This window comes from Schistocerca gregaria, unplaced genomic scaffold (assembly GCF_023897955.1).
Source record: "Schistocerca gregaria isolate iqSchGreg1 unplaced genomic scaffold, iqSchGreg1.2 ptg000718l, whole genome shotgun sequence".
In the NCBI taxonomy this organism is placed as follows: Eukaryota; Metazoa; Arthropoda; class Insecta; order Orthoptera; family Acrididae; genus Schistocerca; species Schistocerca gregaria.
The window spans coordinates 50,868-75,144 of NW_026062095.1; the positions used below are offsets into that span (position 1 = coordinate 50,868).

General features: G+C 43.4%; 1 protein-coding gene across 1 annotated transcript in view; it reads left to right on the forward strand.

The window, feature by feature from the left end:
* LOC126320374 (uncharacterized) overlaps positions 1-24,277 on the forward strand; it is a 58,112-nt gene that overhangs the window by 24,769 nt on the left and 9,066 nt on the right. The window contains exons 2-3 of the mRNA XM_049993817.1: positions 5,660-5,797; positions 7,283-7,450. Of these exons, the coding sequence (XP_049849774.1) occupies positions 5,660-5,797; positions 7,283-7,450 (306 nt within the window). The remainder of the gene's footprint in view (positions 1-5,659; positions 5,798-7,282; positions 7,451-24,277) is intronic.

A 24,277-nucleotide genomic window follows, 5' to 3' on the forward strand; every position in this document is an offset into this window, starting at 1 on the left:
CACCAACCCATTTACGTAACGGCTGGGAGGTGACAAAAAATGTTTTGTTGAGTGATGTAACGCCACTTCTGTTGAGTAATCAAACTTTATTTTAAGATATTTAAGAGCATACAATGTCTTTAAATGAAGCCGTATTACCTGCTCTCAAAATGCTTTGGAAAATTTTAATTTCTCTCGCAGTGAGCTAAAGTTACCACTTAAAAGTGGAAAATGTGCTAATATGGACGCAGAAATGCCAACAGTTTTCGGAGGTGAAACTGCGCTATGCAAATAATCATGCTTCCATATTTAGCACGTTTCCCGCCTCTTTCACGGAACGTCTCTGTGAAAGCCGTAATAAGCGTAGTATCTTTCCTCTTGGGAGAGTTCTCAGATTGCATTAGTGTAGACAATTTTGTTGTAAAGGCCGTATTGGCTTCTGTGTGTCAGTTTACTAAAGAACTGAACACTGAAGGAACAATGAAATAATCACCCAATGTTTACAACAGTTACAGGTACATTTTAAATTGGCAGCATAGGTGTCTCCCACCGTAACCACTCCAGGTTTTCAAGTTAAATTCTGTGGAATGGAAGCCACCAGCGTTGAAGAAACAACATTTCTTTCGTAATTTCCTCTACCATTTGCCAGGTGGGGCAAAATTTGAAACTTTTTATGGTACGATTCAGATTCAAGATTTAAACGAGTAACAGGTTTTAAAGTTCCATGGACGATGAGGTAGTCTGAGAAGAAAAAGCTTGGTACCCAGAAATATGAGACTGGGAGCTTGCCATGACTTTCAGCGGACCAGCACAGCTCTGTTTAGGCAGTTTTCCGGAAATTACGGAAATCAGTGAGGGTCCAGTGCTTTAATTCTTTTAGATTTCAATTTGCCGCCTACCACTATCGCCATTGTATTATTTAAATATACTGCCACTGCGTTGACCGAAGTTTATGCGTTGTGAAACGGTGTTGACACAACAAGAGGAAGCTAGAAAGGAGCGGAAGAGCTCGGGAGGCGAGCGCTTGTCAAATATTTAATGAGCGCTCGCCACTCGCCGCGGCCCAACTCGGCTGACAAGCTATTTCAGGCTGTCAGTCCTCGCCGCTATGCTGCACGCGACAGTCGCATACCTACACGGACTACTTTAATAAACCGCTTCCGATCACGATTAACATTCTCCATTACAGGCGTCCAACACCACAGTGTGAGATTCACGAATTGATTATTAAGCAGCTGCGAGGCGAAGCTTCAGCGTCTGAACTGACACAGCTACACAGACCACACGATATCGATGTGCCTTTCACAGACTAGACGGTTCTCACCGCTCGTCAGGGCAAACGCTGAACTACTCACATCTACAGGTGAAAGTAACTATCACTGGTTCGAAAGCAGCATTTATAAATGTACTCAGGCGGCTCTCTTGTGCTGTGAGCACAAACTCGTATTCAGCAAAAGCTGTGTGTGCTCTTCACATATCTACATCTGCACTCTCCAAGTCAGACCACAGTATATCGCGCACTATCTACAGGGTTTCCTAAGTACCTCGTTGACACCCAGTCTATAGTTTTGATCACCGTATTGTCTGTATTTAGAGCGCAAGCACTATTTTCATCGTCTTGTTCAACTTTTCAGTCTTCAGACGTACAGTTCTCGCGAAACATTGCTCTAGTGTGTCAAGTATTCCAACATCCCAACGACTAAGAGATCGCCACGGACGGAGCAAATTTTTCCTACCCCCTTAATCCGGCCGTGTAGTGTTCCTCACACACGAGCGCAGTATCATAGGATAAATGCGCTGTACTTCACTTTAAGCAATGACTGAAAAGTCTGTATGGGGAGTCTATATTATCACAAACGTTATAGCGTGTAGTATTACTCTGAAGTACGTTCCGATGCTCTAAAGCTAGGAAAATGACTAGTTACCGGTAGTCTCTGATTCTGCGCCATGTAGTTATCTGTATGCTATTAACTAAAATGGTTCCAATGGCTCTGAGCACTATGGGACTAAACATCTGGGGTCATCAGTCCATTAGACTTAAAACTTCTTAAACCTAACTAAACTAAGGACATCACACACATCCATGCACGATGCAGGATTCTAACCTGCGACCGTAACGGTCGCGCGGTTCCAGACTGAAGCGACTAGAACCGCTCGGCCAAAACAGTTATAATGCTGCAAGGCATTTAGAATTAGTATTGATTATTTTACAAGTGTCTCGCGGGTCATAGCGCAGCTGGTGACGTTTATCGAAAATTTTTCGGAAGTGTAGCAGTCCCTTCTTTGATTAGGGTCCGCCTATAAACGTTTTCTTAGGAGTCTGAAGTGGCGTATGTCATCTAATTCGTCTCGTGCTCCGTACATCGTCCAGTAAGCGAGTCAGATTTCACGCGACCTCGCGGAATTTCAGAGGAGGTAACTAATACCCGTTTTAACGTATGTTCATGACTTTGAATTATTCAAGAAACAAATATTAATAAACCTACAAGGAGTACAACTCTGCTTGCGCCGTTTGCCGATAGGTGGCGATAACGGTAAGTAGCGGTGGAAGGAAACAGATCGCAGACGTCAGGCAGTTAGCTTCGACCTCGATCAACATAACCTCATTCAAACATTGGTCGATTTGTGTCTGCATCGTGAAGTTGTTCTTGACTCAATGTCACTTTACGAGCCTAATTCTCGTAACGGAAGGCGTTTCTATTTTGTTTCAATATGAAGAAAACAGCTGCTGAATCTCATAGAATGCTTTCAAGTACGTATGGTAAGGAAAAGAACGTGTCGTGAGTGGTTTCAACACAGGAACGGTGATTTTAACGTCGTAGACTGGAATTGTGGTGGAAGAGCGCACGTTTTCGAAGATGTAGAACTGGAGACATTGCTGAGTGAAGACTAGCGTCAAACTCAAGAAGAATTGGCACAATTAGTGGGAGTGACAGAGCAAGCCATTTCAAAACGTCTCTAGGCTTTGGGCATGATTCAGAAAGAAAGAACTTGGGTCCAGTGTGAGCTGAAACCAAGAGATGTTGAATGGCGGTGTGTGTTTGTGAACAATTTCTTCAGAGGCAAAAACGGAAGGGATTTCTGCATCGCATTGTGACCGGGGACGAGAAATGGGTTCATTACGATAAGCCTAAACCCAAAAAATCATGGGGATATCCCGGCCATGCTGCCACGCCGACGGCCAAACGGAATATTCACGGCTCCAAGATCATGCTCTGCATTTGGTCGGACCAGCTCAGCGTCGTTTACTAATGAGGTGTTGAAACCAAGTGAAACAATCACAGGTGCTTTTTATCCAACACAATTAATGCGTCTGAGCAGAGAATTAAGACAAATGGCCGCAATACAGCGAGAGGCACGATAAAGTGCTTTTGCAGCACGACAACGCTCGACCCCACGTTGCAAAAGAGGTCAAAACGTACTTGGAAACGTTAAAATGGCAAGTCTTACCCCACCATCCGTTTTTTCCAGACGCTGCTCCCTGGGTGTGACCTGTTTAGATAATGGCGCATCGCCTGGCTGACAACACTTCCGACCTCATGAAGGCGTCACAAATTGGATCTATTCGTGGATGGCTTCGAAAGATGAACAGTTTTTTCGACACGGGTTTCTTGCACTGCTCGAAAGATGAAAAAGTAGTAGCCAGCGATGGAAAATTCTTTGAATTATGCATGTGTAACCAATTTGTTTCATTAAAGCCTCAAATGTTGGGAAGAAACGGCGGAATCAAAGTTTTACACCTTGTGTATCATTCTTAATTCCCAGTATCAATTTGCAGGCAATTAGTGTTACTTCGAGATTCGACGAACGGCACCAATATAATGCTATACAAATTGTGCAAAACCATCTCCATCCGAACTGGCCCAACGCAACTGATCGACCGCAGTGTCATCCTCAGCCCATGGTGGTCACTGGACGCAGGTTTGGAGGGGCGTGTGGTTATCATACCACATTCCTAGTCGTCGTCGGCGCAAAACTATAGCTTTGTTAGAAGGTTTCGTGAAGGAAAGATCGGGTGGTATACGATATGTAACACATGATTAAGACCACGCAATGTACACTATCTGTTCGAAAGCATACGGAACCTATTAGTGGACATTAATATGGGGTGTCTCCACCTTTCGCCTTTCTGACTGCATTAATTGTACAGGGGATATACTCATTAAGATGTGTCTCTGGAGGAATGGCAACCCATTCTTCCTAAAGAGCCGAATCCAAACAAGGTACTGATTTGGGCACTGAGGTCTGTAGCGAAGCAAAAAGGAAAAAAAAGGGCGAAGCAAAGGAAAAAAAAGGGCGAAGCAAAGGAAAAAAAAGGGCGAAGCAAAGGAAAAAAAAGGGCGAAGCAAAGGAAAAAAAAGGGCGAAGCAAAGGAAAAAAAAGGGCGAAGCAAAGGAAAAAAAAGGGCGAAGCAAAGGAAAAAAAAGGGCGAAGCAAAGGAAAAAAAAGGGCGAAGCAAAGGAAAAAAAAGGGCGAAGCAAAGGAAAAAAAAGGGCGAAGCAAAGGAAAAAAAAGGGCGAAGCAAAGGAAAAAAAAGGGCGAAGCAAAGGAAAAAAAAGGGCGAAGCAAAGGAAAAAAAAGGGCGAAGCAAAGGAAAAAAAAGGGCGAAGCAAAGGAAAAAAAAGGGCGAAGCAAAGGAAAAAAAAGGGCGAAGCAAAGGAAAAAAAAGGGCGAAGCAAAGGAAAAAAAAGGGCGAAGCAAAGGAAAAAAAAGGGCGAAGCAAAGGAAAAAAAAGGGCGAAGCAAAGGAAAAAAAAGGGCGAAGCAAAGGAAAAAAAAGGGCGAAGCAAAGGAAAAAAAAGGGCGAAGCAAAGGAAAAAAAAGGGCGAAGCAAAGGAAAAAAAAGGGCGAAGCAAAGGAAAAAAAGGGCGAAGCAAAGGAAAAAAAAGGGCGAAGCAAAGGAAAAAAAAGGGCGAAGCAAAGGAAAAAAAAGGGCGAAGCAAAGGAAAAAAAAGGGCGAAGCAAAGGAAAAAAAAGGGCGAAGCAAAGGAAAAAAAAGGGCGAAGCAAAGGAAAAAAAAGGGCGAAGCAAAGGAAAAAAAAGGGCGAAGCAAAGGAAAAAAAAGGGCGAAGCAAAGGAAAAAAAAGGGCGAAGCAAAGGAAAAAAAAGGGCGAAGCAAAGGAAAAAAAAGGGCGAAGCAAAGGAAAAAAAAGGGCGAAGCAAAGGAAAAAAAAGGGCGAAGCAAAGGAAAAAAAAGGGCGAAGCAAAGGAAAAAAAAGGGCGAAGCAAAGGAAAAAAAAGGGCGAAGCAAAGGAAAAAAAAGGGCGAAGCAAAGGAAAAAAAAGGGCGAAGCAAAGGAAAAAAAAGGGCGAAGCAAAGGAAAAAAAAGGGCGAAGCAAAGGAAAAAATAGGGCGAAGCAAAGGAAAAAATAGGGCGAAGCAAAGGAAAAAAAAGGGCGAAGCAAAGGAAAAAAAAGGGCGAAGCAAAGGAAAAAAAAGGGCGAAGCAAAGGAAAAAAAAGGGCGAAGCAAAGGAAAAAAAAGGGCGAAGCAAAGGAAAAAAAAGGGCGAAGCAAAGGAAAAAAAAGGGCGAAGCAAAGAAAAAAAAAGGGCGAAGCAAAGGAAAAAAAAGGGCGAAGCAAAGGAAAAAAAAGGGCGAAGCAAAGGAAAAAAAAGGGCGAAGCAAAGGAAAAAAAAGGGCGAAGCAAAGGAAAAAAAAGGGCGAAGCAAAGGAAAAAAAAGGGCGAAGCAAAGGAAAAAAAAGGGCGAAGCAAAGGAAAAAAAAGGGCGAAGCAAAGGAAAAAAAAGGGCGAAGCAAAGGAAAAAAAAGGGCGAAGCAAAGGAAAAAAAAGGGCGAAGCAAAGGAAAAAAAAGGGCGAAGCAAAGGAAAAAAAAGGGCGAAGCAAAGGAAAAAAAAGGGCGAAGCAAAGGAAAAAAAAGGGCGAAGCAAAGGAAAAAAAAGGGCGAAGCAAAGGAAAAAAAAGGGCGAAGCAAAGGAAAAAAAAGGGCGAAGCAAAGGAAAAAAAAGGGCGAAGCAAAGGAAAAAAAAGGGCGAAGCAAAGGAAAAAAAAGGGCGAAGCAAAGGAAAAAAAAGGGCGAAGCAAAGGAAAAAAAAGGGCGAAGCAAAGGAAAAAAAAGGGCGAAGCAAAGGAAAAAATAGGGCGAAGCAAAGGAAAAAATAGGGCGAAGCAAAGGAAAAAAAAGGGCGAAGCAAAGGAAAAAAAAGGGCGAAGCAAAGGAAAAAAAAGGGCGAAGCAAAGGAAAAAAAAGGGCGAAGCAAAGGAAAAAAAAGGGCGAAGCAAAGGAAAAAAAAGGGCGAAGCAAAGGAAAAAAAAGGGCGAAGCAAAGGAAAAAAAAGGGCGAAGCAAAGGAAAAAAAAGGGCGAAGCAAAGGAAAAAAAAGGGCGAAGCAAAGGAAAAAAAAGGGCGAAGCAAAGGAAAAAAAAGGGCGAAGCAAAGGAAAAAAAAGGGCGAAGCAAAGGAAAAAAAAGGGCGAAGCAAAGGAAAAAAAAGGGCGAAGCAAAGGAAAAAAAAGGGCGAAGCAAAGGAAAAAAAAGGGCGAAGCAAAGGAAAAAAAAGGGCGAAGCAAAGGAAAAAAAAGGGCGAAGCAAAGGAAAAAAAAGGGCGAAGCAAAGGAAAAAAAAGGGCGAAGGAAAGGAAAAAAAAGGGCGAAGGAAAGGAAAAAAAAGGGCGAAGGAAAGGAAAAAAAAGGGCGAAGGAAAGGAAAAAAAAGGGCGAAGGAAAGGAAAAAAAAGGGCGAACGAAAGGAAAAAAAAGGGCGAACGAAAGGAAAAAAAAGGGCGAACGAAAGGAAAAAAAAGGGCGAACGAAAGGAAAAAAAAGGGCGAACGAAAGGAAAAAAAAGGGCGAACGAAAGGAAAAAAAAGGGCGAACGAAAGGAAAAAAAAAGGGCGAACGAAAGGAAAAAAAAGGGCGAACGAAAGGAAAAAAAAGGGCGAACGAAAGGAAAAAAAAGGGCGAACGAAAGGAAAAAAAAGGGCGAACGAAAGGAAAAAAAAGGGCGAACGAAAGGAAAAAAAAGGGCGAACGAAAGGAAAAAAAAGGGCGAACGAAAGGAAAAAAAAGGGCGAACGAAAGGAAAAAAAGGGCGAACGAAAGGAAAAAAAAGGGCGAACGAAAGGAAAAAAAAGGGCGAACGAAAGGAAAAAAAAGGGCGAACGAAAGGAAAAAAAAGGGCGAACGAAAGGAAAAAAAAGGGCGAACGAAAGGAAAAAAAAGGGCGAACGAAAGGAAAAAAAAGGGCGAACGAAAGGAAAAAAAGGGCGAACGAAAGGAAAAAAAGGGCGAACGAAAGGAAAAAAAGGGCGAACGAAAGGAAAAAAAGGGCGAACGAAAGGAAAAAAAGGGCGAACGAAAGGAAAAAAAGGGCGAAGGAAAGGAAAAAAAGGGCGAAGGAAAGGAAAAAAAGGGCGAAGGAAAGGAAAAAAAGGGCGAAGGAAAGGAAAAAAAGGGCGAAGGAAAGGAAAAAAAGGGCGAAGGAAAGGAAAAAAAGGGCGAAGGAAAGGAAAAAAAGGCGAAGGAAAGGAAAAAAGGCGAAGGAAAGGAAAAAAGGCGAAGGAAAGGAAAAAAGGCGAAGGAAAGGAAAAAAGGCGAAGGAAAGGAAAAAAAGGAAAGAAAAAAAGGAAAGGAAAAAAAAGGAAAGGAAAAACCATTGCCTCGAAGATGCTGCTCTGCGACAAAGTCCATTGTCACACTGGTACAGTATTAGCCTCCGAACTTTTCCTCTTGTGTACGCTATAGACAACCCTTTAAAACTTATTCATATCCTTCCATCTTCAGCGTTTTATTACGCATAGTAAGTGGACCACGACCTAACCGCGAAAAACATCGCCATACTTTAACTTCACCACCGCTGTACTTCACTACTGGCATTTCACCTGACGGCAGGTAACGTTTTCCTGGCTTTCAGCTAACTCTAAGCGTACCATTGGAATGCCAAAGGGTATGGCGTGATTCAGCTCTTCCCCTGTACAGTGGCGTCGCTCTGTTTCCAACTTCAAGCGTCACTTAGCTTTGAGTACAGGAATGTGTGCCTAATGAGGAGATGCTCGACCACTGTGCCCCATTCTTTGTAACTCACTACGCACGGCCACTGTGCTAGCTCACGAGATATTCCTTCTGTTGATTTCGTGAGATTTTTTTACAGTCATCCTTGGCTTTGCACGCGGTCCTTGTTCGTCAGGACAAGAGGTCTGCCTGGCCTTTTATTAGCTGTGATAGCTCTTTCGCATTTCCACTTCATAATCATATCACCAACACTCATTTTGTGCATCTCTGAAGGGGCTGAAATATCCCTGACGCATTTGTTACTTGAGTGACATCCAATAACTTGTCGCTCCTCTGCTGACAACACAACAATCGGCGCCTCCTTTTATGACTGTAGGTCCGCCTCCCGTGACACCTTTTAGTCATTTGCGCATTACATGTTCGCATACTTTTTATCAGATCGTGGATCTTTCACGTCGCACAAATTTAAGCTTCCTTCACAGTAAAATTCTCTCTCTCCCGCTACACAAAGCGTTCTCTATTATCGTAGCTAATAAGATCAACAACTGGTAAATCTAGAAAAAAAAAAAAAACTTTAAAGTTAGCAGCAGTTTACGAGGATCATCTAATGTTTGAATAATCCTCTCTCTCAGCATATACTACATCCGTCCGCCGACTGTATAAGCAAGAGGTACAGGTTTATAGCTTGAGCCTTACACAAACATGCATAGCACATTTTATATAGACTAAAGACTACGAGGCTGCCGGCTGCCTTGTAGCAGTTTGCCTTGCGGAAAATCCCGACATCACGAGCTGGCAGCACGTCGCTGCTGGCTATTTCCTTTTACTGCGAAGTTGTAAGTGTGCTATTTGTCAGACCCAAAGTTTCTATTTGGAAATCATCTGTGTTATTCCTGTATATATTGGGATCCAATGGAAGGAGCACCTGCATTTTGCTATAAAAATGTTTTTCCCGCAGCTTATGTGGAACCAAGGGAACTGTCTTAGCGAAATAATTAGATTGATTGATTAATTAATTAATTAAGAAGGGTTATGGAACTAAACGGCGAGGTCATCAGTCTCTCTATTCCGAAGTGACTCACCGAAGATAGAGCGTCCGCCAACAGTGGATGGATTCAGTCAGAGGAGTCAAACTATGAAACGAGGAAGTTAACACACACAGTAGAAAGCATGAAAAGGTAGATCAAATATAAAAACTGGGACATAACAGCGCTCTTTCCCCGGGGGAGTGGTATGGGCTTCCACACCGAGGAAACACGAAGAGGCTCCAACCACAGCCACCCTGCCACTGCTCCCGAAATAAAGTAAAACCCACTTTCATGGGGGAACTGAGGGGTAGTTCAACCATCCGTGAATCGTCTGCTAATATTAAAACTGAGGAATCTTGAGGACTATACTTACTATGAAGGCCAAACGTAGGGGACATTACACCAGTATATGGGATACCGTTAGTCTGGCTCTACAGCCACACTGTAGGGGGTGGTTCGTTACGCAAGAGGAAACAATAGGTGAGCCTGGCGTGACCAATGTGTAGACGGCGCAAGAGAGTGGACTCCTTCCCGGAGGAATGTAATGAAGGGCACCAAGCCGCAGCAGTCTCCTTGATTGTGCAGAGTTCATTACTGAATACAGTAACGCACCAGATGTCATTCCACTTTTCGACGGAGAGAGATTAAGATGATCCGCATATCTGCAGCTGGAATAATGAAAGAGAATGAGGAGGTAACTATCTGCTTCTCTAGCTAAACGGTCAGTCAGTTCATTCCCTCTGACACCCATATGACTTGGGACTCAGAAGTACAACAAAGCAGGCAGTACAGCCAAAGGCAAAGATAAGGTCATGGATAGCAGAGACCGGAGGGTGACGAGAGTAGCATCAGTCTACAGTCTACAAGCTACTCATTTAATCGGTGCATGTTAGAACACTGTGGAGGAAGGGCTGAGTAACGAAATGGAGGGCACATTTAATAGTCTGCAGCTCTGGGAGGTCATCTCCCTCGAAAGCCAGAATGAAAGGGGTGGTATGGGTACGGTCGTCTTTACGATCCTTCAGCACACGTCAGACAAAAATGAACGTCACGTCGCTCCAGATTAGCCAAGAGTTCATCAGTTTGCAGGATGAGGCCCTATAAATATGGTCCAGGGGGGATGACTTTTCAGAGACTGGTGAGGTGTGACAGACACTGGGATACTGCCAAGAATATCAGAAGCATGAACAGCTGCAGATTAGGCGGTTAGCAGCAGCTCTGAATAACAGGGAGCCAACCACATCTTACCGAGACTCCACTTCAGCAAACTTGTCTTCTATGTTCTCCACAAAAAACAATGGCTTTTTGCCAGAAAATGTGTTACCGTTCGTCCTAGTATAGACGTGGTAGCGGGGAAAGTGTTTAATCTCAAGAGGGGGAAACTAGCCGTCCTTCCAGAGAGCAGCCAGGCAAGGGGAGGCTGCCGAATCATACGAAGCAGCATTCAATGACCGTCCGCCATTCGTACAGACGGCCATTTGAGAACGGCGAGATGTTTGTCGCTTGATACTCTTCTTGCACGAAGCATCTGCCCTGATACCACCCCCTCATACAAGCGCTCTCCCCGTGGATGCCTCACAGCAACCTCAATGTCTTCCTGGCACGGCGGCCGTTGCCGAAATTTCCGATGCTCCAGAAAGACAAGCGGGAAACGGTTGACGTATCGGTAGTGTGATCCTTGTGTTGTCAGTGGGCTCAGCCAGATGGGTATGTAACAGCCCCACCACAGAGTGGCTACACGCACTGGTGATCCAGCGGGTGGAGGGAAGTACGGTGAGGAAGGAAGAAGGAAGGAAAGGAAAGGAAATGGGGAGAGGAACCCAAGCCCTAGAACCTAGGAATGGAGTTCTTCCCCAAACGTCTCTCACTGAAAACAGAAAAATTTAGAAGTAGACGTCGTACCTCAAGTGGGGACCTAAATGCCAAAAAGGATTCGAGAGAATAGGCAGGAGAAACAAAATTGCAAGCAATACAAGTGGATAACGAGGTCGACATAAATCGGAACACCGAGAGAGAGGGGGGGGGGGAGGAGGAGGCAGCAGGGAAGGAACGAGGATAAGGAGGGAGGAGCATGATAAAGGAAATGCAGTCAGGGAAGGAAGCATGGGTTGAAATAGCTCGTGGCCCCATGTTCACCACGTACGAACTCCTCGAAGGACCGTGAGCCCTTGGGATGGCGGGGGGTGGGGGACAGCAATTAATTGTAACTAAAATTTTTTGTGAACGAGTACTGTTTAAGTTACAGCTGTCTCCCACTCCTAATTGTTCAGACCACTAACATATACAGCATATTTAGCGTGTGAGTTTAACAGCACTTAACTGATTAATTCATGCATGTATCCATTTACAATGTTGCACGTGACCATAGCATACAAGCAGTACAGCAGGGAAGTTCTAGGTTTATCCGGTTTTCTGAAAGGGAACAAGATAATCCAGCAAAGCAAATATGCCACTTCAGCTTTAAATATTATCTGAAGGCCAAGTGGTGTGAATAAACTATAGTTTCGTATTGCTCTTTCGTCCAAGAATGACTTGGTTTTTTTGGGGGGGAGGGGGGAGGAGAGATCAAACAGCGAGGTCATCAGTCCCATCGGATTGAGGAAGGATTGAGAAGGAAGTCGGCTGTGCCGTTTCAAATGAACCATCCCGGCATTCACCTGAAGCGATTCAGGGAAATCACGGGGAGCGTACATCAGGATGGCCGGACGCGTGTTTGAACCGAATGCGAGTCCAGTGAGCTAACCACTGCACACCTCGTAGGGTAAGAACCTACCAACATTGTATCAGCAACTTTTCACATTTTTGTATGCAGTATGAACGTCAGTTAGCTGGACATATTCGAACTACGGTTCGTTTATTTATTTACTTATTTATTTTTATTTATTTATTCATTCATTCTTGTCGTCTTCGTTCCGAAGATCACTTTTGACTTCTCCCCTTGCTAGTCTATCCCTCTTATATGAAACCTTATTTTAATAGATAGTTTTTAGTGCTGAACGTTAAGGAATCTTATCTCTGTCGATGTTGTTTGGAAACACAGTTATCATAAATCACAGAATACGACTTTTGCTGTTAAGGTGGTATCTTCCCACTGTGATAAATGGGAAAGGTATCCAGCAGACGCGTATCGTGACCATCGGCTACAAACTGGACTGCAGTCTTTATTCGTAATAACAGGCAGTCGTTTCAGCAGCAGTCCACCAACTGGGCAGTTACGATTTAAAGGCACTTCCTCCCAGAAAGCTCGCGTGCGTGTAATTGCTCTTATTAGATCTTACTGAAGATTTTAGCTCACACAATTTTTCCTGTAGGACCGTTAAGTGTCCCACGGAGAAGTTAGATCGTTGAGGCGGTGAAGGTGTTTCTAACTTGCGTCACGGGTAAGCACTAAACGCGGGATATATTTACCCGAGAATTTCGAGTGTGTGTACACGATTGCGTAAGCGGCGCAGCTACCCGAGAATTAAGGCGATGCTCTTCAGCTTCAGCAAGCGTGCGCTTACGTACGAAAGAATTTGGAAGAGTCACGAACTTTTTAACATTGTGGTACCCCAGCAAATCAAGTTTATGGAACGTACGCTGCAAGTCTTTACTACTTTTCTGTCGTTCTTCATCAGTTCCAGGAGGCTCATGTGGCGTATACCACAGGGCGAGGGGGGTGCAGCACTAAGATATTAGACTCGTGCTGAGGAGGACCTTTGTTGCCGTCTCTGCCCAGTCATCCAGATTTAATTTCTTCATGAATCACTTAAGAGGAATACAGGGATGATCATCTGGAAACGAAACTTCCCTCACTATCCTTCCCAAATCCTTTATCTCAAATGACGACGTCGAAGGGACGTTAAAACCTAATTAAGTAGATAACTTCTTGTTTGAAAAGTTGTCTCAGTTGCATTACGCAGCATAATGCTGTTTGGCAACTTTTTATGCTGCCGCACTTCATAATTTGTATGTAAATTACCACAGTAACTATGAATGAACGCGGCCTCTTAACGGTCAACGGCGGTACCTAACGTTCAGATGACTAAGTGTACACCAAGCTTATATGAAGCTCACAAATTTATGTATAATTCAGCCAGTCATGGATAAACCCATTCTACCCTATTGACAGAATAACTTCGCAGAAACTAATTCGACAGTGACATCTGTTTAAGAATGTCCCGACTACTTCGGGCCGAATTTCACATATGATATCAAATCTAAAGGACTCCTACGTTCCTTTTGCCAGTTATGGAAAAAGCAGACAATCCGTCAGAAGAACGTTCACTGATTACCCGTGTGTGCTGTAATATAATAGTACTGCTTTACCAAGGCATGGGTATTTTGTTTTAAGATTAGTATACTTTGCATACTTCATTTTTAATTCAAGAGAAAAGTTTCATTACATAGAAATACTCAGATTTCTCTGAGTGACGATCACGAAAACTCTTACAAAGCTTCCGCAACTTGCAGGTCCTTACTGAAAGAAGTGGGCTTTAATGTCCCGACGACGGCGAGGTCGTTACACAGCAAGAGCGAACTGAATGAAGGATGGTAAGGAAACTGGCCTCATCCTTTTTAAAGGAACCATTCCTTCATTTGCCTTACGCAGTTCGGAGAATCACATTAAACTAAATCTGGATGGCCGGACGGGGCTATGAACAACCGTCTTCCCAAAAGAGTCTTCTCTCTTAACAGTGCGTCAGCTCGCCCGATCAGTACACTGAAGTTTTACGGCAAACACTGTAAGCTACGCATATTATTAGATTAGGCCTCTGAGGATCCTAAAACAAGTTCCACGACTAAACCAGTACAGTGGTTCTACTCTTTGCTAACACGGCCGACAATTTCAGCCAGGAAATCTGCAATGCAGTGCAGTGCAGTCGATAACAAAAAGCCTAAGCTGCACCCGCTTGCCGCTCTGTTTACGAGGCGACGTGCATAAACAATCCCGTCTGTGCAAAAATCCGGCCAACAGTAACTGCGAGAGACAGGATTAAAAAAAGTTATGGAACAAGTGTAGAGCGCGTAAACGCCGAACCAAATGAACCGAAGGCTCCTGCAGGCGTATTTCCCTGCCGCTTATATCATGGCTTGCAGGCTTCTAAAATCGAGGTCACGCCTACTCTTGTAAAAGACTATGTGAGAACGAACTGAAGTTGCAATACCTGTGGATGTCATAATTACGATGCTCGATCGCTGAAACATTGGACCAAGAACATCTTCATATTGTGCTGTTGAATAGTTGCCGAAATATTCCCCGACGAAAATGGTTTACGCTGATATGAATTCAGATCATTTAACAGGATGTTGAAACTTCGAGACAAATACTGTGTGTGGACCGGGATTTTCACCGGAACCTTAGTTTTCACAGGCAGTGCTCTTACTGACGTAGTACACCTGGGAGAAACCAACTGCGGAGAAATGGCTTACCCACAGCCTAGGGGATTATCTACAGAATGCATATTTCACGATGCGGCAGAGTGTACAATTATACAAAACGCATTGTCACAGGTGAATGACCTTTGTGAATGGCAGTACATAAACACAGATTTATTCCTACTTTTATCAGTTTCAGCCGTTCACTCTGCTCCACCTCGCTCCTGAGAACTGCCGTCTTGAGTAGATGTGCAATTGAGTATCATTTCCCAGCAACAAAATTAAATTTGAGATGTTACGGGTTGTAGGTAAGTACGATAATTTACGTGAAGCGGAAACTTGAGCCTGTCGGCAGCTGATCTGATCGTACCCTGCTTGTTAGACAGCTGCAACATAGGTTTAAATCCAGTCCAAAATTACTCCGCCGTACGAAGAGAAAGTAATGCGATATTTTATGTACAGTCTCTTTATTCTAGGTTAATAGAAGTAAAATGAGTATGTTGGTCACACTAGGATATTTCTGAGTGAATTATAAATCTAACATCTCTGATCGAATAAATTTAGTCACGCAACTGCCAAATAGTCTTGCGTTTCGTGATTTACTTTGCCATTGTCTATATACATCAAATTTCGCGCTGTGCACTTTTAATTCCAGAAAGGAGCAGAACAATTTGTAGATTTTAAGCTTTTCACTGGAACGCTTTACTGTGCATTTCAGTATAAAACGGGCGCACGTTAAATTGTGATTCAATAATTCTTAAATGAAAAACGCATGTAGATATCCAAAAAAAATAATGATGTAGGAACGGTACGGTCGTTACTTCGTTTCTCAACTTATTTCAACTGATATTCAGAAATGCTACCGCAAATGACAGCGTATTTTGCAACTGATATATAGACATGTATGTTCGTTTGGTAATCAGAGCTGATGACTAACAACCACGTCTGTAACACTAACAAGACTGTTACATCTGAGGGTAACGTAGCGTCGTCAACGCAGGTGTAACCTTATGTCCCAGGAGGGTAGCACAAACGCTTCATGTTCGTATACTCATAATCTCCGTGACACCAAGTTAACGTAATCAGAGTTTACATTCTGGCTCGAAAAAGAGAGATTATAATCTGCATTACAATTGATTGCTTTTCGTGACGACGACAGTGGAGGTTATTATAGAAGGCTGTAAATGTTAGTCGAATTGAACGCAGTAGCTACGCGGGGAACTTTCTGTTCAGTTCTTTCCACTTTGATCTTTTACAGACCACAAAGTGGAGGAGATGCCGAGACAGTCGAAAGCATTGATCATCATAGCAACCAGAACAATGGACATGTCCAGTTTGATCGGCGTACTGCATCACTTGCTGCAAAGGCTACTGCCCCTCGATGCAAGAATATTACAAATCTGTTCACCAGAGGAACATCGTCGAACTTGTCTAACTATCGAGCAAATCAGAATTAGATGCTACACACTTGTGTATCTGAAGTGTCACACTATATATTGTACGACTTGTTTCTTCAGAATAGTTCATAATTCTGATCTCTCTTCCAAGATGATATACATAGTGAAATTTAAAGTCAAGAATTTATTGAAGAAATTATGCTCGTAATTTGCTGCATCTTCATACAGTCAATATATTAACAAGTTTTAGCAGCCACTTGCCTTTTAAATTCCCGTTTGGAGTAATGTTTAAAAATGCTTCAAGAAACTTTTTTTCATAGATTTCCGTCTTTTACCAGTGAGTAATATTTCTTACCGTCCATAGACTTCTTGCGAGTCTAGCAGGTCTCATAGGTCTTCACCACCGTCAGGCCACCACTACCCCAGAACACTGGGACGGCAGAACCGCATAACCATCTTTTATCCTCTTCCATTGACCTATCCCTGCACTTCAACAGATCTGTCTGTTTTACTTTCCTGTTACTGGTTTCATGTGTTCATTAAGAAGTCTTAGCGTAACGACATCATAATAATTATCAACATTAAAATGACGTTATTTGACTGAATCAGAAGTTGTGATCCGGTAGTATCTGATCCTCTGTTCTGTTTCCGAACACGATTTGTAGTTATTCAAATGTACAGAAACAGCTACTGCTAAGGGAAACAGACACCCAACGAGTCACATATTAATGTAATCTTTCGCACTGTTGGTGGCACGTATTTCGATAGAAGCGTTTTCATGAAGTCACAATTTAGAGTTTTACTATATGACAGGAGAGAACTAATGGTTGAGCAGGCATGTCAGAGCAACAGGCAAAGGCACGAAGTTAGAGTCACCCCTTTTTTACCCTAATCTTCAAGCGAATAGTTTTCTCTGTACACAAAGTCACGTTTCTGGGAAACTAGTAACAATGATAGCAATGAGAACTATAATAATAAATTACTACTATTACCATTACTATTATTATTCAATATGATGATTTGTAGCAATTTAAGTGTCTAGTGGAAGATAAATAATAAATGCCGCGTGACTAGGGCCTCCCGTCAGGTAGACCGTTCGCCAGGTACAAGTCTTTCGATTTGACGCCACTTCGGCAACATGCGCGTCGATGGGGGATGAAATAATGATGATCAGGACACAACAACACCCAGTCCCTGAGCGGAGAAAATCGCTAACCCAACCGGGAATCGAACCCGGGCCCTTAGAATTGACATTGTCGCGCTGTCCACTCACCTACCGGGGACGGACAGGTGGAAGATTAGGGGATAAGGAAAAGAAGAAAATAGTGGCAATAATGCTGTCATCATCTTATGGTTGGAAATTGACTTATCTAGCGTACCCAGAATCCACGTTGGCAGTTTGAACCACCGTTTCGTCAGCCTTAAGAATAAAGGAATATGAAACATTCCATCAACTTACAGTCCGAGCATTGATTCGGCCTGTGAAAGAGGTGATAAATCAAATGACTGCTATCACACGTCGATTGCGTGCACGATTATCAATAAAATTCTTCAGAGTACGTGGCCGCACTGTCAATATGCAAAATTAGATGTTTCGGCCACTTTTGCAAATGTGTCTCAATGTTTTGCTTCGAGTAAGGAAAACACCCTGTGGTATGCCATTTGCAACAGTTGCCGAAACGTCCCAGTATATTACAAAGGTACTGACAAGCTATGCCTTCTAAAATCTTTTTTTTTCTGTTCTCAATAGCGGTTTATGTATTACATGTAGCGTTTAATACTCGGTCGACTTTTCTGCTTCGTTGACTTAAGTTGCAACCCTGTCCCCCAAAAGGACTCCGGATAGTAGCGTGTAACTTGGCCGTGTGCAACTTAACTATGTCTGTGCGCGAGAAACAGCGTGCTGTAATAGAGTTTCTAACCGCAGAAAACGTGCCTCCAACGGAATTCATGTCGGAATGAAAGCTGTGTAGGTGGTGATTGTATCGACATCAGTAATGTGCGACTTAGGGTTGTTCGCGCTTATAATGGAGACGGTGGTGTTAACGTAACTTGGCCCCATCCGATTTTAGTCTGTTTCCAAAATTTAAAGAACACATCTTAAGACTTCATTCTTGTAGTGAGCAAGCTGAGTTTATGTCTCCGGTAACTAAGTCAAAAATTTTACGGAGACGTTATCAACCATATAGTCTAGTTGGGAGAAATATATTCGTCGCCAGGATTACTATGCTGAGAAATGAATATGTAGACACGAGGAATAAAGATGCAGAACGTCAATAACTTGTTTTGTTTAAAAAGATGTGTTTCACATAAACATTTGGAAGACACTCTGAAGAATTTTATTGACAGTGAGAACGGCCACGAAAGCTTACGCTTGTATGAATAATTGATCAGCTGATAATTTGATGGACAAATTTCACTCTTAGAAGTAATTTTCCCGCTTATTCCGAACTGACCGACATGGTGACAAAGGAAGGACCAGTGGATGAAGAGATCGGTCAACTTACAGATTTATAAAAATAAATTCAGTAAAATTGTCAGAAGATGGTGTGTCCGTTGAAAATGAAGATATGAGCCGTTAAAATCAACTTGCGCCGCAGACACGCGTATGCAGTTTTCCCGAGTGTGCTGGTCCAGCGCCACTGCGGAAGAACCAGCTTTAAACACCAGGTGGGTCGGCCCCGCAAGTGTCAAACGCTGCAGGAGGGTGTCAGAACTACCTCCCTGGTCAGAACCACTTTTTTCCTGAGTAGTCACTCCAGGGTGGAGCCACATAGACGATAAAACCGAGAGCCCTCTCCCTGAGCTTTCACGCTAAAACAACAGGTAGTCACGGTTGTCTGATTTCGGGGCATAGGGAAGATTGGCGTAGAAGTCAGCCACCATCAAATTTGTAAGATGTGCTGACTTCTAAGCAATGAAATCCCCAAGTGTTTAGTAAATTTATGTCATGAATCTGGAACCATCAATAATCGTGATACTGACGCGATTGCGTTAACGACATGCAATCGCTATGCGTCCTACAAGCAGCCCATCGACTGTTCGTCAATGCAACTTTGACAGAAAACGCACTCAGCCCCCCATTGCACATCTGTATTACCTTCAAGGTTCTTCACTGCTTGTTTATTATTACCTTCTGATTGTCTCTCAACACTTCTAGTTTTTTCCCTGAAGGCTGGAACGACGTCTTACCACTATGCTCTTGTGCATTTTATATATTCTATTTCTGTAGACAGCTTTACTGTGCCAGTTGTATTCCATACTTGTGGATTCACGGCTTTTCTCACACTTCGAAGGCTGCCTCGCGGTTTCCTCAACATGCTGAGTTTAACGTAGTTGCAACACCTTTGTTACTCGTCTGCAAGTCTTCCCCCGTCCGTAAATATTTCTCACACGCCACTAGTGAAGCCTACTATGGGTTCTAGCTCCCGTGCTGAACGTTTAAGACAAAATGCAGTTTTGATTTGTTTGTCAAATTACAGGAATGTGATCGTTCACACCCCCGCCTTCTCATTTCATTCCTCTCATCAGGAGTGGTAACGATTCAACGCTATAATCTGCACCATTCAAGTATTCACTGTAATCGTGCGGAAGATAGCCAATATGGCTGACCCGTTAAGTTTATGCTTTCTTATGCGTCAGCCTGTGTCCCATAACACTTTCCGGATATGCGAATCCCGAGCACTAGCTAGAAAATGTAATGAATGACGTTGCTGTCGGCTTGACAGAACGTACAGTTAGGTTTGAGATGCGCGCAGCGGACCGTTAGCAGGCTGTGGCTGGCGACGCGCCAGCGGTCGCAGCTTCCGCGACCTCTGCAGGCGCAGAATGGGCCGGGGTCGCGCCCCGGCGGACACACACTGCCAGCGACGCTTCCGCTACTACAGACACGCAACGCGCAGCGCCTAGCGGAACTACTCAGCTACGACTTATATGCGGCACTACGGGAGGGAAAATGCAAGCGAGCTCAGTTATGGTGCCCACGGAAATCCGAGTGTAGTTCTATTTCTCGCCTGTTTGCGGCATCAGGATATGCAGCGAAGGGAACTTCCTTTACCTGACCACCATTAAAGGTAACTTCTTAGCAGTTACGTATCGGACTGGAATTTTCTCAGTCTGGACCCTTGCCTTTCGCGTATAGTTTTCTGTGCATCCGAGTTACAGAAGTATGATGAATACTGAAGTTGTAATTGTCACACCAAAAAATAAAGTCGCGAAATTTGTTTTGTTTGTAGGTACATACTACAGTCTTCGTACAGAACTCTATTCTAGCAGGCCGCTAGATGAGCCAAAATAATGTAACGCTGTCCTATCACAACAGAAGCACTCTACTATACTTTTCTGTTTATGAACGGGAACAACACCGCAACAATCTACGCTGTGTTAGTGTAAGTGACAATGCATTGTATGGAAGCTGTTAGGTATGCATCTACTCCTACACACTCCTGAAGCCCCCGTATGGTGCGCGGTGGAAGGTACCTGTACCACTACTAATTATTTGCGAGTGGAACATGGAAGGAAATAGAGGGGGAAGAATGACTGATTATGCATCCGTACGAGCCATAGTCTCTCTAATCTTATTTTCGTGGTCCTTACGCGAAAATGGACGTTGGCGGCAGTAGAATCCTTCAGCAGTCAGCCTCAAATGCCGGTTCCCTCAATTTTCTCAACAGCGCTCCTCGGAAAGAACGTAGTCTTCCCTCTGGTGATCCCATTTGAGCTCTCGAAGCCTCTCCGTAATACTTGCAAGATGTTTGAGCCTACCGGTAACAAATCTAGCAGCCCGCCTGAACCGCGTCGCTATCTTCCTTAAATCAAACATGAAGCGGATCTCCAACACTAACAGCACTCAATAGTGTGCCGCGCCAGTGTCCTATAAGCTGTCTTCTTTACAGATAGCCCACACTTTCCCAAAATTCTCCCAATAAACCGACGTCTACCATTCACTTTCCCTACTAAAACCCTCATGTCCAATTTGCGGGTTTTCAGTGCAAATTTGTCTTTTTCTTGAGACGCACTTGGGGTACAGTCTAAGGGTGCTTCCACTGGTATTAACAACTGGCCCGAAACTTGGGAACATCACTTGTTTATACTCTGCACTCTGATTAAGCATTCGTGGATTTCTGGCTACATGGATGGCCTAAAACTAGGTCGCGGTGAACGAAAAACGCTCTTACGTGAACTATGCAAATGATAAACCAGTAATTAATAAAACATTGTCAAAATGAAAATAGACTTCACATTGTGCCCACTTACCCAATAGACATGAAAATATCCTAATAGACTCCAGGACGAAAGCGTGCATTTTCTTATGTCTACGCTACGCTTTGAGTACCAGTTTGCTACTGAATAGGTTGGGGTCACATGCTCGTCTGGTATGTACACACAAAGGCGTTGGGTGCCCACTGGAGAGGTGAGGGTTGGGGGCGGCTGGATACTTATTGAATGGTGAACTTTTCGTTGACTGACTAAATTTAATTCGCTACGTAAGTCTATTTGCGTGTAACGCAATGCAGTTATGAAATTTACACTAACGTTTTTCCCATTGGATTTGTTTGAAATGTTCATCGCTGTTAACTGAGGAATCATGCGGAGGGGGGGGGGGGGGGGGGCACGCAACGCAGAAATTTGAATAACTTTGTGCAAGAAGGGGTAACTCACATTTTACAAATTTGACGTCGAACATAGGCTGTGGTCCAAAGTGATTTCACTGAGTATGTTCGGTGCATAATAGTGGTATCTCCAGTACTTATCCTTTTCTTCCCCCGAAGTGATACAGCAGGTAAGATTCTGAAGGTTACAGAGGCTGGTGTATATTGCGGGAAACGCGGAGTTATCCCCTTCCTGCACGGAGGTCTTCATTCATATAAAGATAGAGACGCTTGGATACGTAAATGTAAGGAACGACTTTATGAGCTGTTTAAGTCTATATAGTTGTCAGGCGCATTTTATCTGGTGTTCGCAATTTCGCTTCTTGCAGCCTAAAGAAATACAGTTTGCTCTGTTTCATGCGACTTCCAGCGTCGACGGGAAGGGTCGTTCGTTTCCCATAACAAAATGATTTTTGAAGACTACTTTTGCGTGTCTATTCTACAGAGCGGAAGCAAAATAGTTTCGTGCGAAACTCATTTTTTAGGTTTGTAATTACAGGGATAGCAGAACAAAACGAAGAACCAGATCTCTAGCAGCTACTGTGCAACTCAACTGCGTGCCGGTGGCAGTCCGTGCGGCTTAGGGCGGTATTCTCGCTGCTGGAGTACTGGATGTTTGCTCTACCGCTGTATAGAATAGGGACGTAAAATTCCGCTTGGAGTATTTTGTTCGTAACGAAAAACAAATCTACGATTTCCGCCGACACTCTGCGTAGCATGAACGTAACGAGCAGTCTTTGCTTGGAGGTAATTCCAGCTACACATAGCAAAAACTGAATTGCAACCATCTGCCGAAACAGCAGATGAAATCTGTGTGATGACGTTTAGGAGAGAGACCCTGTGTATATACTGTGCGCGGGTATGCGTAACTATTTCGCACTTGGTGTTAACGACACAAGAGAGAATTACGGCCGAAATGGTGCAGCTCTAGTGAGTGGCGCAGAAAGCAACGAACTCGCTGGCCACGCAAAGGCTCGGGCGCGTGGCTTGGGTAATTTCGCTAGTGTGCCGCAACAACGTACTAAGCCAATTAAGGCCGCTAAACAGAATGCAATTTATCGGCAATTCGCAAACGTCACACTACAGACCGCTAGCCACAATCACGCAGTTTGCTGTCCCGCCGAGTGAGGTGACAACCAGACGAGATTCACCAACGTGTCCTTTCACATTTCGGTCGCATTTTCAGTGGTCGTTCCGCTTTTAGTTCTCTCTACGCTCCCTTTCCTAATATAGCGCGAAGACCTACATGCAATGTAAATTTACAAGAATTCTAACCGATTTTTAAGACACTACACAAAACTTACTGCAGTATCTTAACTCTAAACGATATTGCGAAACAAAATTGGACGTTTTATAAACTGGAAACAATGTTCACGACGAACTGCAATGGTACTCCATGGATACCCTGAATCATTTATTCTATGAGACACGTACGCATCTTAGGAAGCTGTCACTCTTCGGAGTCGTCAATTAGTTCCTTCAGAAATGAACCGTAAGCAACGTATTCGGCTCATCTCACGATGTAACCGATCCACCAACACGAATAATACGTAATTGTGCACATTATTCTGTAACATAGACCGAAAAAGTGTGTGCTCTGGTACGTGTAAGCTTCATGGCCCAACTACTTATTAGCGACTGCTCTCCTAGAATACGCGACGTTGTTCCGTAGGACGTTTGATAAATAATTCTGTCCCGTCTTCCTGCGAATATCCTTCCACAATAGTTGTTCCACGTAACGGAATTCAATCGATATCCATGAACTATCCTCCTTGTCTGTTATTGGCTTACACCATGTAAGTGTGTACTGGACGACGTTTGTCACCTGGAACCCGAAACTTTCATCTATATTTATCCATCTTCTGGTTGCAGTAGTGTCTATTCTTGGCAGAAGTGAGACAAAATGAATGGACATCTTAATAATGGCAACCATTTATTCTCTTTTCAAGAGCATTTTAGCTTCACCAAAAGAAGCTGTGAGCGCAGTGTAATTAGCGATTCAGTTGGTTACGCAAGAACTCTGCAAAATTCACAGGTATATCTTAAGTTTTAACGAAAGCCTACACATATTCTTCCGTAAATGTGTGTATTTTCTACCACAACTTCATGAATTTAAATTACGAATTACTCCAAAGCAACACATACACGCATTTTTGGCGTGTTAGCATCGCAATGATTGACTTTGAAAAGCCATCTGAAGTCTCGCAGAAGCTTTGCTTCTGGATGTACACTGGTGGACCGAAAACGCTTTTGAGCACACGGTGGACGGTTATGACTGTTAGTCCCATACAGCTGTACATTTCGTCGTCTTCACAATTCGTCAACAACAAACGGCGTGCGAGTTTCACTGACGAACTTTGTATTTATATTCTGAAGAGTATCTATACTCAGATCACCTGCCGGTGGCTACACTGATCTTACTCCCAGGAGCGAGAAAAGCTGTATTATTCGCTGGACGGTGTATTAAATCAACGTAAAAACTAAGTTACAATATTAAAATATTTGCGACATATAATGATCCGACGATTTTTCGCTGCTAGATTTGGAATTTTCCGGAAATAGTTGCAAATAAATTTGGATCCTGTGTATAAAACACGGTCTGATAGCCGCAACAACTCACGATTAACAGTACCTACCTAGCCATTATTGGGTGCACCGTCTGGCAGTGTGACGCTTACGTTAGATTAAGCGATAGCCCTGAAAAGGGATAAAAACCTGCAAATACTTTTAGTCGAAATAAGAGTGCTCAGCCGTATTAACTGATGCTAGTTTTTTTCTATTTAGTAATGGCTACACTCAAACTACAACTTGAGAGAAGGTCTTCCAAGCCGTCGTAGTATTTTGTTCGTTGTTATTCGAAAATGTTTAGGTACTACGACAGTGTTCATCAACCTAGCTA